This window comes from Eleutherodactylus coqui, chromosome 7 (genome assembly GCF_035609145.1).
Source record: "Eleutherodactylus coqui strain aEleCoq1 chromosome 7, aEleCoq1.hap1, whole genome shotgun sequence".
Lineage (NCBI taxonomy): Eukaryota > Metazoa > Chordata > Amphibia > Anura > Eleutherodactylidae > Eleutherodactylus > Eleutherodactylus coqui.
In genome coordinates, this window is record NC_089843.1 from 90,397,966 (window position 1) to 90,413,979 (window position 16,014).

A 16,014-nucleotide genomic window follows, 5' to 3' on the forward strand; every position below is an offset into this window, starting at 1 on the left:
CCAGAATTTGCAAATAAAATCTGAGGCTGATCCGCAGATATCTGCTGTGGATTGGCATTTGGAAATGCTATGGATCCGTGTGTGCTTTTAGCCCCATTCCGTGGTACAGTCGGCACAAATCCACCTGATGCGGCTTCAATATGGAAACTGCTGTGAAAATTTAATCTGACAGTTTTTTTTTTTGTTTTTTTTGTTTCCGCAACATAAATTTCAAATCAGCGCCACAAAAACAATGACGCGGATTCTCATTGGAAATATCGGGACTTGGAGAAGCATAAATGTTGGCACAGAATAATTTCACCTCAGTTAGAGTTGACTGGTTAATTTAGAATAAAAGTTCTTTTTCTTCTTAGGATTTAAGTACTTGTGAATTTGAGAAGAATAAGCTAGCTGATGAGTTAGAGACGAGAAAGGATGAAAATCGCAAATTAGAGTCCGTCTTGAACTATGCAGAGAACGAAAAACAGCGGATTTCAAGTAAACTTGAAAAACAGATGATAACAGGTGATTCTTTTAGGCAGCAAAATGTCATAGCCGCCCTACGTGTATCACCTCCTATATATTCTTAGGTTTATATGATTTATGTTCTGGTTCCTGAAGTTCAGTTCACCTTAGAAATGTGTTGTAAATTACACTTGTTTTCTCTTTCTTTTGTGTGTCTTGGCCTCCTGCAACTTGTGCCCAGCTAGAGATGATGAATATTGTCTTGGTTTTTTTTTTTTTTACGTTCTATGTCTTGTCACCATTTGAGCAGAATATTAAGGATTTAATAGATGAACAGGAAAAAAAACATATATATTTTTTTTTTTTACATTAAAGTATTTACTTTTTTTCTATTTTCAGAACGTGAGTTGGTGCTGGAGATTGAAAGGATGCGGACACAACATGGCATTTTGCGGACTGATCGCTCACCTTCTCGCCTGGATTCATTTGTTAAATCCTTGGAAGAAGAAAGGGACCATTATAAAATGGAGACTGAGAAACTGGAGCGAGCACTTAATCTAAAATCCAGTACCAGGAATTATTCCATGCAAGATACCAGTAAAACACAGAGTTCCCCAGAAAAGGTGTGCCCTGCACTAAAATAAAGATTTAAAGGCACTTTCTTATGAAAAAGATCATATTATACACTGCACCCAATCAAGATTATTTTTGTAATCAAGTTTTGTTTTTGTTTTTTCTACCTGGTTGGCCAAAAGGATTTTGTTACCAACTGATAGAACTGGTGACTATATCTGAATCTGCCATGCCCAGGTGTTGTTCTTCTGCAGCTTCCAGTCAGTATTACTCAAATAACACAATTATTTCCAATTCACTTCAGTAGTAATCCTATTTACCGAATACCCTAAAATATAACTTTTATTAATAAAAGATAAAAATATGCCTAAGGAGGCCAAAATGGAAGACTAGGACAAACTACACATAATCAAATTTCAGAAGGAAAGCAAGTTTTCTTTATCAGTGGCACTTCTCCCCCCATCCTTCACGGTAATGAAAGGGTATGCAACCTCTCCCTTTTACACCTATGTCATCTATAATAGCTGTAATATATAATATGGACAGCAATAAAAGCTATTCACAATTGTAGTGCAAAGGAGAGAGGCTGATTAGGCTACTGTCACCCACAAACCAACAGGGATCTATGTTAAAATATACCCTACACTATATAGGGTCTATAAAGATATTGGAACTTATCGTTATTATGTGTACATGTATGTGTGTATATATAATCTATGTATTATTTCTTGCTGTTTAGGACGCAGGCTACAATGCACACCTTAGGCTTCTTACAAGAGAAAGAGATGAGCTCCAGAACATGTTGGACAGATTTGAAAAACACATGGTTGAGATCCAGTCCAATGTCAAAGTTCTAACAATAGAAAGAGACAAGTTCCGAGTACTGTACGAGCAAGTAAGTTTTGGATGCCTCATTAAAGTCCTTTTTTTATTTCAGTTATGCGGACAAAAAAAAAAACAGTTAAAGGGTAGAGATGAGCAAGCATACTCGTCCGAGCTTGATGCTCGTTCGAGTATTAGGGTGCTCGAGATGCTCGTTACTCGAGACAAGCACCACGCGGTACTCGTCTCGATTAAACGAGCACTGACCATTGAATTCAATGGAGCCGGCAATACAGCCGCCTCCATTGAAAGCAATGGGCTGCCGGCGAGCGCGGGATGAATTTTCGGGAAGGGCTTAAAAATATAAGCCCTTACCTGAAAATCATCCTAAGATGTGTAAAAATAAAAAAATAAAAATTATGCCAGCATAAAGATCGTTCTCCTCTGCCATAGCTGTAACAGCTGTGGCAGAGAAGAACGATGTTAGCCCATTGAATTCAATGGAGCCGGCAATACAGCCGGCTCCATTGAAAGCAATGGGCTGCCGGCAAGCGTGGGATGAAATTTCGGGAAGGGCTTAAAAATATAAGCCCTTACCTGAAAATCATCCTTAAGGGCTCGTTCAGACGAGCGTGTTTTGGTGCGTGCATACGCATGCACAAAAACACGCTTGTATTTACAACACTGCATTCCCTATGGTGTGTGCCCATGTCCGTACTTTGCAGGTGCGTGCCTGCAAAGATAGGACATGCGTGCACCATAGGGAATGCACGCATTGTTTTCAATGGAGCCGCGGCTGCTGCCGGCGGCTCCATTGCAAACAATGACCTGCTGGCTCCCTGCATTCCTTTTCAGGGAAGGACTTTACATATAAGCCATTCCCTGAAAAAGAAAGATTTTAGTGTAAAAAAAAAAAATGCAGCCATTCTCTTCAATGGAGCCGCTTCTGCTGCCGGCGGCTCCATTGAAGACAACGGTCTGCTGGCACCACCAAATTGTTTTTCAGGGAAGAGCTTAACATATAGGCTCTTAACTGAAAAGGAAAAATTTTGGTGAAAAAAAAAAAATACAGCCATTCACTTCAATGGAGCCGCTGCTGCTGGCCGCGGCTCCATTGAAGACAATGGTCTGTGGCACACCTGAATTGTTTTTCAGGGAAGGTCTTTACATATAAGCCCTTCCCTGGAAATCAATTAAAAGTGATTTAAAAAAAAAAAAATTAGATACTCACCTCCCTTCAGCTGCCGGGCCACAGCCGCGTCTTCTCCTGCTGTCCCCTGCACTGTGGTGCTGAACTGCCGATCACAGGCAGCTCTCCCCGAATGAATGACAGGTGAGAGCTGCCTGTGATTGGCTGAGCACCTTAGCCAATTACATTCAGCTCTTTCAGCAGGCGGGGATTTTAAATCCCCGGCTGCTGATAGATCAGCTGTTCAGCAACACAGTGCAGGAGACAGCAGGAGAAGACACGGCTGTGCCCCGGCAGCTGAAGGGAGGTGAGTACCTATTTTTTTTCTTTTTTTTACTATTTTAAAAGGCTTTTCAGGGAAGGGCTTATTAAGCCCTTCCCTGCAAAGCCACTAACAGCTTCCGGGGCTCAGCGGGGACTTCTGCCGCTGTCCCCGTCTCTGTAGCACTGCTGAGCTATCAGCAGCTGGGGATTTTAAATCCCCGGCTGCTGATAGCTCAGAACTACAGAGCCGGGGACAGCGCTAGAAGTCGCGGCTGAGCCCCGGCAACTGAAGGGAGGTGAGAATTGTTTTTTTTTTAATATTTTGCACTAATTTAAATGGCTTTTCAGGGAAGGGCTTATGAAGCCCTTCCCTGAAAAGCCATTGACAGGATGCCGGCAGCAAGATTCTCTACCGCAGCTGTCATGTGTGACAGCTGCGGTTGAGAACTGAAGAATTCCTTTTGCTGCATCTGCCACAGATGTGGCAGATGTAGCAGCAGGGAATTCTTTTAACTAGCGGGGGTGAAGGATACATCTGCCGCATGCGCCCCTCCTCTCCCTCCCCCCTTCCTGGCTCTCCCAGTATGTCGCTGGGGCATTCCTGCATTTGGCTCCCCTTGAGCTTGCAGGCGGGGTGGGGGAGGGCAGGTGAGTTCACCGTGGAGGTATGGGCTCACCTGATATTCAGGGCGCTGGTTCCAGGCACAAGCCGGCGGGGGGGCGTGGCCTCGCGGGCATGGTACTTCAGGGCAACAACTTTCAGTATGCCCTGGTCTTCTGGCTCCCTGCAGGGGCTCCCAGCAGGAGTTCCTGCGATGTGGGGGCTCAATGGAGAGGGCTGCACTGCAGCCCCGGGCGCGGCAACTCCGGAATCGGCGTGGCCACGCCCCTGCATGACGTGAGGGCGTGGCTTTGCGGCAATACCTCCGTGGATTTGCTGTGGCCACGCCCCCTCATTGACTCGCTGCAGGGGGCGTGGCCTCACGGCAATGCACGCCGCCCCCTGCCCCTCCCCCTTCCTCCCTCAGCACAGGTGAAGGGGGATGACATCAGAGAAGCAGCCTATCGGGGACAGCGCGCCAGGAGTTAAAAATCGCCCTGCTTCTCCACTCCTTGCTGCCCTTTTCTGCTCAGCTTATACGCTGTACAGCTCAAGCTCCAGGAAACAAAGCCCTTCAGCACCTGCAATCTCCCGACCCAGCGGCTCCCCGGACCTCTTCGGACCTTGGCAAGGACCTGGGTTAGCTCTGCCTGGCGGCTAGCTCCCCTCTTTCGCTGCGTATCCCTCCTGCCGGCGGTTGGCATAGCAGAGGATAGCTCGCAGTTTTCTTTGCCCGGTGAAATCCCAGCACCATGTCCGACCCCAGAGCCCTAGAGGCTGGACCAGGGACAGCAAGAGTAACGCACTTTGCTTGCTCACGCTGTAACCTAAAGTTCGCATGCGGACAGGCTGAGCCCTTTTGTAGAGATTGTTCCCCTGCGAAACAGGCGGCTGTGCAGGGCACCCATCCCCCCATTCAGCCCACAGCTATGGCCGAGCTGGAGTGGGCCCGCTCCTTGTCACTGGCGGTGTCTGACCTCTCTCGGGCATCTGGCGCAATTTTGGAAAAATTAGCGCAGGAAGCCTCCAGTTCACGTGAGGAGCGCGGCCGTGGACGAAAATGGGTCAGGCCTTCGGACTCCCGGCGGCCCTCCCGGTCACCATCCTCCTCGTCACTTTTGCGCTCTTCTGGTACTAGGTCACGGCGCTTGTTGGCAGAAGATGGTTCGGACGAGGAATGGTCTGAATCCTCCTCAGACTCTGTCGTGGAGGAGGATCAGGTCGCCAAATTTTCGGCAATGGTGGAGAGCTTAGTAGTTGCGGTGCGTGACGCTTTTCAGCTCACTGAACAGGAACCACAGGCATCTGGGATATTGTTTTCTTTCAGGCAGCCTAGACGCTCTCCAAAAACCTTTCCTCCTCATGAGGACTTTGACAAGGTCCTATCTAAGGAGTGGAAGGCACCGAATAAGCGTCTTTCCAAGATGGGTTACTTGGACGGGAAATACCCCTTCCCACAGGACTTAGTGGAGAAGTGGTCGGTCCCACCGCTAGTGGATCCACCCATTTCGCGCCTGGCTAAGCATACCGTACTACCCACGGCAGAGTCCTCCTCCCTCAGGGATCCCAAGGATCGAGGAGTCGAGGCCTTGGCAAAGACCGTTTTTGAGGCGGCAGAGTCAGCTTTTAGGCCTGTGTTTGCCTCGTCCTGGGTCAGTAAGGCTGTTACTGACTGGGCAAAGCGGTTACGGGAAGGAATCCTCGAAGGGGCGGCAACCGAGTATCTGGTGGGCATTACACACCAGATTGAACAAGCAGACATGTTTCTCTGTGAGGCCTCTATGGATACAGCTAGGCTGGCGGCCCGAGCCTTCGCGGCATCGGTGGCGACGCGCCGGACCCTATGGTTAAAATCGTGGGATGCGGATGCTTCCTCCAAGGGGTCATTAATCAGTATGCCCTTTGTAGGATCTCGTCTTTTCGGCGCCAAGCTAGACGAGCTCATCTCAGAGGCTACGGGTGGAAAGAGCTCACTTTTGCCACAGAACCGTCCAAAGCGGTCATCTCCGCAGCACAGACGTTTTCGTTCCTATCGCCGGATGAGTCCTCATAGGGTGGAGAGAGAGGGTCCACAGGAGCGGGAACAAAGGAAGGTTCCTTCCTTTAAACCAAGCTCCTCTTGGCGGGGGCCCCTGCCCACAAAGGGTACCGAAGGCAAGCCCCCTGCATGAGGGACTGCCCCCACCTGTTTCCGACAAGGTGGGGGGATGGCTTCTCCAATTCAGCCAGGTCTGGTCGTCTCAGGTCACAGACACCTGGGTACAGGAGGTCGTGTCCAGGGGCTATGCGATGGAGTTCCACTCACAACCGCATGACCGCTTCTTTCGGTCCAGAACCCCAAAAAAGGACGGCTCCGTCCGTCCGGTTCTAGACCTAAAGAAGCTGATGGTATCGTCTTTCGAGGCAATTCCTTCTGCCCTGTTCCACTCCTGCCCCTTGCAGTGGGCGATACTCTCAAGGTGGGACAGGTTAGCGCGATCCCTCGAGGGGAAGATAAGGTTTCCACCAGGAGTTCAGCTGTCACTCCAGTGGTGGTTGGACTCGCCACGCATCCAGCAGGGCAGGTCGTTCCTGCCCCTGCAGTGGCAGGTGCTGGCTACAGTCGCTAGCATGACGGTCTGGGGGTGCACCAATTCCTTTCTTTCCTCGGATGCTCAGGAGGATCAGGAAGGAAGGGCTACCAATGATTCTCATAGCCCAGATTGGCCGCGAAGAACGCCGAAAGCTGAGCTCATGGACATGTTAGCAGACGCGCCCTGGCGATTACCCCTACGAAAGGATCTACTCTCTCAGGGTCCCCTCTACCACCAAAGTTGGGCTGCACTGCGTTTGACGGCGTGGCAGTTGAGACCGCGGTACTAAGAGCAAAGGGCTTCTCAGACCCGGTTATCCAGACAATGATTAGGGCTAGGAAGCCGTCGTCATTGAAGGTATGTCACCGGGTGTAGAGGACATTTTTTCGCTGGTGCGAACAGAAAGGGACGCACCCGATGCTTTTTTTCGTTGGCCCATCTCCTGTCGTTTATCCAAGACTGGTTGGACTTGGGCCTGAGCCTCAGCTCCCTTAAGGGACAGGTTTCAGCTTTGTCAGTTTTGTTTCAGCGATCTTTAGCTTCAAGGTCGGCGGTGCGCACCTTTTTACAGTGAGTTGCTCATACGGCACCCCCTTTCCGGTCTCCGGTGCCACCTTGGGACCTTAACCTGGTTCTGGACGCCTTGCAGGCCCATCCGTTTGAACCATTAGCGGAAGTACTGTGGCGCTTGCTGTCCTGGAAGGTCGCTTTCCTGGTGGCGGTTACCTCCCTTCGTAGGGTTTCGGAGATTGCGGCGCTGTCGGCAAAACCACCCTTTACGGTTTTTTCACCAGGATAAGGTGGTGTTGCGACTGGTGCGGTCTTTTCTAAATTTTATCAAATACATACGTTCGCGTCAGCCGACGCTTCGCTGGGTCGAAAGGTTTTACAGACGGCTGTAAACTGACCGCATGCGCTTATGATTTATTTGTACCCACCCTTGGGGACGGCTGTGGAACGTCCCGCGGTCTTTACTGTGTACCCCAATGACACGAGCGAGAAAAGGATTTTTTACTCACCGTAAAATCTCTTTCTCGTCTCGTCATTGGGGGACACAGCACCCCCCCCCCCCCCCCCTCTTTCTTTCTTTCTATGACATGGTTGGTGGTCCTGGTCGGACTCCGGATTCTGTAAGTCGCACATGGTGCTGTGGTTTTCCATTAGTGAAATTTTTTGTTAACGTGTCATATGACTAACTATTGTTGTCACTCTGTTCCTGCATGGCTATTCCAACTGCTGGCATGGCAAACTAATTAGCCTGCTGTCGGCAGGAGGGATATAGCCAGAGGGCGGAGCTAACTTTTTTGTGCTTAGTGTCGCCTCCTAGTGGCAGAAGCTATATCCCACGGTCTTTGCTGTGTCCCCCAATGACGAGACAAGAAAGAGATTTTACGGTGAGTAAAAAATCCTCTTTTTTTCAGGGAAGGGCTTATAATTTTTAAGCCCTTCCCGAAAATTCATCCCGCGCTCGCCGGCAGCCCATTGCTTTCAATGGAGCCGGCTGTATTGCCGGCTCCATTGAATTCAATGGGCTAACATCGTTCTTCTCTGCCACAGCTGTTACAGCTGTGGCAGAGGAGAACGATCTTTATGCTGACTGTGCGGGGGGGGGGTCTCACTCTTGCCACTATTGTGGCTTAATAGTGAGACCTCGGAGCCCGAAATGCAGCCCTGCATGTTGCTCCTCGCCTGCCCTATCCATTTCTGTGTTTTTTACATGACTTTGGTGATTTGCTAAGATTTTCACAAATGAAAACCTTAGCGGAGCACCTGTCATATACAAAAGTGCTCGAGTCGCCCATTGACTTCAATGGGGTTCGTTACTCGAAACGAACTCTCGAGGATCACTGAACGTTCGACTCGAGTAACGAGCACTCAAGCATTTTGGTGCTCGCTCATCTCTATTAAAGGGTTATCCCACCAAAAACTGCTATCACTCATTCACAGCTGGCTGAATGATGAGAACCCAGGAATCCTGATAATAGCACACCTCAGAGACTGATTTTCAAAAGACAGTGAATGGAGCAGTGGTCACGCACACTGCTGGCACGTTAATTAGGGAAATTTGGGGTCCACTGTTCTTATGGTCCCGGGGGGTCCCAGCAATCAAACATTATAACCTATTCTGTAGATGAATATTTTTGTTGGGAGCTAAACCGTTTAAACAACAAGAACGAGATATTGAATCTTTGAAGAAAATGTCAAAAAAAATTACATTGAATAGTAATTTAAACTAGAAAAGCAATGACACCTTGAAGTATTTTATACAGAGATGCATGTATATGTAGTGACAAGGAAAGAAAGTTACTAATCTCATCAATATCGTACTTCAGTATTGTCAACTAGTGGAATCTGTCAAATGTGTAATTAAAAGACAAAACAATCCAAAATATTTTTCTGTTGCTCTGCTTTTAATGTATATAGATGATAATTGATAGATGGCATTACACTCTGGAACCGAATACTTTGCACAATGATAACTTTGATACGCAGTTCACTGCATTCATCAGAGTGCTCCCCCTCTCTCCTGAATGATAGCAGCCACTATATACAGTATTAGCTGATATACCCGGCGTCGCCCGAGTTAATTTGATAAGTACTTGCGTGTTGTTCACACAGAAAATTTTATGAAGGTGTGGTGACTGCATGTACTGATGTCTTTTTGCAGAATGTAGCACCCCTCCCACTCTCCTCACTTTGTAACGTCCCTTTTTGTTCAAATTTGCCCCCAGACTGGGGGTTGAAGCCCCTTCTTAGCCTTAAAGCCATCCTCCATGCCTGCTATTCATGGCCACACACAGAGGTGACTTAGATTCTGTTTAGTATATACACACAGAGGAGCGTTAGATTCTCTCCAGTATAAACACGTAGAGGTGAGTTAGATTCTTCTCGGTATACAAATCATTTCCCTAGACTTTAAGGTTTCTGAGAAAAGAACTCACGTATCGGAGATTTTTCCACGCTTAGAATTGATTATTGAAGTTGTGACCCCTTTACTTTTCTTATTTAGGATTTAAAGAATGGACGTGGCAAATTTAATGTTCGTGCAGTTCAGATGCGTGTTATTAGTTAAATTACATAGGGGGTCACGTACTTTTTGCACTTGGAATTGATTGATTACGTTTTGACTCCTTTACTTTTCCTATTTAGGACCTAAAGAATAGTTCTGTCAAATTTTAAGTTTGTACGACACCGGGAAGTTAGAGAATTAGATTAGGTATATTACGTAGGGGTGCACTTATTTTTGTACTTGGCATTGAATAATCAAGATGTGACCCTTTTACTTTTCCTATTTAGGACCTGAAGAATTCCCGTGCCAAATTTCATGTTTGTACAACATCGGGACGTTACATTACATAGGGGGGTACTTTTGCACTTAACATTGAATAATCAAGGTTTGGCCCTTTACTTTTCCTATTTAGGACCTAAAGAATGCCTTCCTTTGGACATCCACTCTGCTCCAGCTCATGACTCTGTTACGCAGTATTTAGGGTTATGAGTTCCCTTCCCTGAAAGTAAAGTAGTACTGATGAAGGAGTTTACCCCGAAATGCGTTTATTAGCTGGATTTTACATTTTAATCTTAATAAAACGAGAATTTGGATATTCATCTAATTGTTCTGGTACCTTTATTGGAACCTCTGGAGAGTTGTCTACACAGCTGATTTTTCTTTTAGCATATACTATCCTCCCACCATTGTGGGTTAATCTGGGTGGCAGCACCTCCTGTTATCTACCATATCCAATCACTTTAAGACCAGGGTATCTTCCCAGGCCTTTAATCTCTGTCTTCACTGTGGGTTTACTCCACTTCTCTCTCCACCTATGTCACATAGGACAAGAAGCCAGTGAGTGCTAACAAGGTTTTTTTAAGCTTAATGTAAAGTCAGCTAAACACCGTGAACGACAAGTGAGCAATATTTTAGCTTCTCACTGAACGATTATCACTCGTGTGAACGAATTTTGGGTGATAATTGTTGGGTGTAAAAGGGCCTTAAGTCTGTATAAATTGCCGCCTTCATTAAAGTGGAAGGCTCAAAGCTGAAGCCCGTTATATTCTTTCTAGAGCGCTTTCACACCAGTGTTACCCAACTCCAGTCCTCAGTGCCCCCCCCCCCCCATTACCCATGCAATACTGAGGAAATCCAGAAAACATGACCTGTTGGGCTCTCTGAGGACTGGAGTTTCGGGCCTCTCACACAGGTGCTTTTTACAGTGATTAACATGGCGTTATGAACACCGCGTTAATCGCCGTATAATGCTCCCATTGAAATCAATAGGGCCTCACAGATATGCACTTGATCGCGGCGCTGAATGGCACTGTCCAGCACTGCAATTTTCGAGAGCTGTCTATTCTATATAGTTGTCCGTTTAGTGCACCTCATTGCCCAGCACAATAATTGAGTGTGCTAAAACACCCTGTCGGGCGCAGGGAACTCGGGACGAAAGCAAAAGTAAAATTGTCGCAAAGCACTGCATTTGAAATTGCGGCGCTTTGCTGCGTTCGTGTTTTAGAGTGGCCTAAGGAACACTGTTTTACACAAACGGCACATTTATGCTACTTGCTGCCTCTGTAATATGCTGCCCTTAGGGTGCATTCAGATGACCGTATATCGGCTGGGTTTTCATGCCAGCCGATATACGGCGTCTCTCGGGAGAGGGAGGAGGCTGGAAGAGCCGGGAGCAGTGCTCTGAGCTCCCGCCCCCTCTGCCTCCTCTCCACCTCCCTGCACTATTTTCAATGAGAAGAGGTGGGACCGGGGCAGGGCTAATTCCCAAAACTTAGCCCCGCCCCGTTCTACCTCCTGTCGTGGCAAATAGTGCAGGGGGGCGGGAGCTCAGAGCACTGCTCCGGCTCCTCCAGCCTCCTCCACCTGCAGAGATAGACGCCGTATATCGGCTGGGCGTGAAAACCCAGCCGATATACTGTCGTCTGAATGCACCCTTATACAGGAAAGCATGTTTTAATGATAAATTTGCTTTAGCTTCCTTTTTTTATTTCTGCGTAGATTTAACTTTAATCTTTAAATTGCAGACATTGATGGACAACTAGATAAATCCAGTCAAGTGTACAATTCGTCATTTACTTCTGTCATTCCTTTTAATTGGAAGGTCAACCGTACTATAAAAACCACCATATTGTCAGACCAATGCAGTTATCCTCTGTTGGTATCACTATCCGCTGCTCTTTTTTAAAGTGCATCACATTGTTTAAATGTGTGACTACTCATTTTTTAATGCTTAGATCAGAGTATTCTTGTATAAAATATCTGAAATTTCTTTTTCAGGCACAGAATGAGCTGACATTGACTAAGCGAGATTTGTCTCCTCTCCGCAAGAGTGTCTCCTCGGTCAGTGAATTGCGCCATCTGGAGGAGGAAACAAATCTACTCCAGTCTGACATACGAAGAGTTCAGGATGAGAATGAGGGACTCAGAGACAAAATAAAGGTTGCAATGTTTTCTATTTGTATGTTCTTACAAGAGACGCTATTTAATAACCTGCTAATGATGAGAGTCTAGGAAAGGACAATTTAAGTAAACAGAGCCAATAGTTCATAATGTGAACACAAAGTAGTATATATCAAATATTGGGTGACAATTAGAATAATGGTATTTCTGATATTAATATTGACGATAATGATTTAACTCGGAGTGCAAGGGACTTTGTTTCTAATGAGGTTAGCAGTGTTTGACATTCAGACCTTTTTTTAAGCTATTTTTGTTGATCAGTGGGAAATGTGAAGTTAAGGCCTATTTACATGGGACAAATGTGGGGAAAACGATTCCCCACACTGGTTCCTGCACATACTCACTCTCGGGTTGCTGCACAAGAGTGAGTATCGTTGGCTCACAGCGGGGCGGCAGGAGGAGATTTCTCTTCTCGCTCTCCCCTCTCCATTCACTTAGCACAGCGGCTGTTCAGTACTGAACGGCTGCTGTTGACACTGAACGATCAACACTCAGGATTTTATGCAGCTTAAGCGATGAGCAATGATCTTCAGTACTGAACGGCCGCTGTTATGTCAATGGAGAGGGGCAGGGGAGAGCGAGGAGTCAACGATACTCGCTCTTGTGCAGCATCACGGGAGCAAGTATGTGCAGGGACAAGTGTTGGGAATTGTTTGCCCAACATTCGTTCTGTGTGAATTGGCCTTTAGCCTTTGAGTTGAACTCTTTTGACGAGGCAATCTTGTACCTTAAGAACCAGATACTATTTAGGGATTTTACCCATGTGGTGGTTTTACTGCCCTATTTTTTTTCCTTCAGCTACCAAAATTATTTTTGCTGCGTCTTTTTTTTTTTTTTTTTTTTTCTGTGACTTATAGGGCTATTTTTTATTATTTTTTTTACTGACTTTTTCCTTTTTTTGTAGGGGGTAAAAAGCTAAAAAAAAGATTTTTATTTATTTTTTTTAAACGCTATAATTGGCCCTTTTTTTGCATTACAGGGTGCATGCGGTGACTGTTTTAGTTGGCGTCAGCTTTGGGTCATTTTCTTTACGTATAGATTTTTATTTTATTCTGTTTATTTTATTTTATTTTTTTCCTTATTCCTGTAACTTTTTTTTACCATCTATGATCCCCATAATGTTATATAAGACCACCTGGAGGACATTCACATGTGTTTTTTTTTCATTACACACTTTTCCACTGTAGCTGGGGCAGCCATATGGATTCCCAGTTACAGGGCAAAATATCCTCCTGTATGTGACAATATTTACTGTCAGAGCTGATCAGGGTCTGCTAGGACCCTGCATCTCCTCTGTGCCAGGGGGGCTCCCTGCAGTCTCATGGCTTTGAAGAGGCCCACGATATTGCAGCATATAGACATTAAATAACCAGCGGGATTGTTGATCCGGGTCTTGGAGTCAGGTAGGAACTTTCAAAATGTTGATCCAGGGATTATCCTGACTGATATTATGGAGTAGGGAAGGAATTTTTTCCCCCAAATGGGCTAAACTGGCTTCTGGAGCAACAAGGGGGGAGGGGGTGGAAGTGGAAACGGGCTAAACTGGATGGACATTGTTTTCTTTCATCCTAACAGCCTATGTACTACTGTATGTTACTTTCACTTGTTAGTACATAGCGCTCACTGAGCGCTGTGTACGCAAGAGAGAAGGCAGAACCAGTTAAAAAACACTTCTCACTTCTCCTCTGGGATCTCAGCTGTGACTAACATTCCTTACTGCATGAGAGTGCAGAGATTGATGGTCTCCTCTTTTGGGGTGATTCAATTTAGCCAATTTCACACTCTGTCTCTGCAGCAGGCTATTCTCTCTCAGGGGAACAAATCGGCAGAATTTCTCAATCAAAGAAATCCGCAGTTCCAGTGCTCCCTTCTCTGGTGGCTGGACTCTTCACAGATCTATCTAGAATGCACTATCCTGATTCTTCATTGGCAGGTACTCGCCACAGACTATAGTCGTCTTGGCTGGGGGGAGGAAACTCTGCAGGAACTCGCGGCGCAAGGCACTTGGACCATAAAATATTCTGGCCTCCTGATAAATGTGTTGGGACTTCGGGCCATTCTCCTGTCGCTTTAACACTTCGCACCGCAGCAAATGGGTCTCCCAGTTCAAGTGGAAACAGAAACTGCGAGGACCATTGCGTATATAAATCATCAGGGCGGGACCTGCAGCATGGCGGTCATGGCAAAGATAGCCGAAAATCCAGATGTGAGCTAAAGATCACCTTCTAGCTCTCTCGGCAGTCCACATACAAGGTGTGGACAATTGGATAGGCTATGTTTTGAGCAAGGTGACAGTTGACCCAAGAGAGTGGGGGGCTACATCCTGATGTGTTTCAAGCACTTTGTCAAAAATGGTGTCACTCAGACGTTGATCTGATGGCCTCCAGAATCAATCCTGAGCTCTCAACCTTTGTGTCCTGGTCTCCGAACCGCCAGGCTCGATCAGTGGGTGGCCTCAAAATCCTCTGGACCGACTTCCAGTACCTGTACTTCTTCCCTCCCTTTCCACTCATACCATGACTTATTGTGGTACGCAGATCTGGTCAACACTCCGTAGTGCCTTTATCTTCAAGAAGATTGTCTCTTCAAGGGTCCCCTGCTCTACCTGAGTTGTGCCCATGCTTCGTTTACTGGTATTGCGGTTGAAACCATGGTCCTGAGAGCCTATTCATTTGTGGAACCGGTCATTCAAACTTTGATGAAAGCTAGAAAATCCTCTTCTTTTCTGGGGTTTACCATCTTGTCTAGAAAACTTTCTTCTTCTGGTGTGAACAATGCAAATTCCATCCTATGTGCTTCTCTCTAATCCAGCATCCTGACCTTCCTCCAGGAGGGTCTGGACATGGACTTGGGCCTCAGCTCCCTGAAAGGTCAGGTGTCAGTGCTGTCTATTCTTTTCCAATGCTTTCTGGCTTAAAATTCAACTGCCCGTACCTTTCTACGGGGGATTGCTCACACTGCCCCTCCATACCATTCTCATGTCCCACCTTTGGACCTCAGTTTGGTCTGAATGCGCTACAGTCTCATCCCTTCAACCAGTTGCATGAAATCCCAGCTCGTGATCTCGTAAAAGGTGTCTTTTTTGGTGGCGATCACTTCCATTTGCCAGGTTTCTGAGCTCAGTTTTGTCAGCCAATTCTGCGTTCACCTTCTTCCATCAGGACAGGATGGTCCTGCTTCACGTGCCCTCCTTCCTGCCTAAGATGGTGTCGGCCTTCCACATCAATTCTTCATTCTGTCCCTCTGGCACTTACCGAGGGAACGCACTTTCCACAAACTTGTATTTAGTTTGAGCATTGCGGATCTACCACTTTTAAATATCCTCTTGCAGGCGTGTAAACTTTTTGTGATAGCAGAGGGCCCAAGAAGTGACCTTGCAACTTCTAAAACTGTCATATCACATTGCATCAGGTCAGCGACAATAGAGGCCGATCGTGCTAAGGGCAGAGAGCCTCTCTTCCGTGTAACTGTGCATACTATTTGTGAAGTGGGCGCCTCTTGGGCAGTACGCAACGGCTCTTCCAAGTGTGTAAGGGCGCCTCTACACACTGTTTCAAAGTTCTCCTGGGTGTACACTTTTGCATTTGCTGATGCCTTGGTCGAGGAGTTTGGCAGATGGCCATAAACTGACTGCATGTGTCCTTTATGCTCTTCCTTACCCCCGGGGGACTGCTCTGGATTGTTCCATGGTCTTCCGCTGTGTCCCACAATGACACAGACGAGAAAATGAGATTTTTGTACTCAACATAAAATGTCTGTCTCGTCATGTTCATTGAGAGGACACAGCACCTGCCCAGCTTGATACTGAGAACTTTCCGATATCGACTTTCTTGTTGGAGTGTTCTTTACGGAGGAGCACATGGTTATACATTTATAGTACAGTTTTAATATTGTACTGTTTCACTTTGACTGGTTTAACCTTTTTCTATCCTACTTGTTGCTACTACTGCTTGCATGTGAACTGGTTAGCTTGGTGCCTGCAGGAAAGGTATAGCTGGTGCTTCTTTTGTTTTAGTGTCCACCTTCTAGTGGCAGTAGCTATATCCACGGTCTTTAGCTGTCCTCCCCAATGAATGTG

General features: G+C 46.6%; 1 protein-coding gene across 2 annotated transcripts in view; it reads left to right on the plus strand.

The window, feature by feature from the left end:
• Positions 1-16,014, plus strand: part of CEP135 (centrosomal protein 135) — a 67,206-nt gene that overhangs the window by 18,394 nt on the left and 32,798 nt on the right. For both annotated transcript variants that reach the window (XM_066573366.1, XM_066573365.1), the window contains exons 10-13: positions 354-504; positions 844-1,067; positions 1,757-1,912; positions 11,754-11,915. In XM_066573366.1, the coding sequence (XP_066429463.1) occupies positions 354-504; positions 844-1,067; positions 1,757-1,912; positions 11,754-11,915 (693 nt within the window). The remainder of the gene's footprint in view (positions 1-353; positions 505-843; positions 1,068-1,756; positions 1,913-11,753; positions 11,916-16,014) is intronic.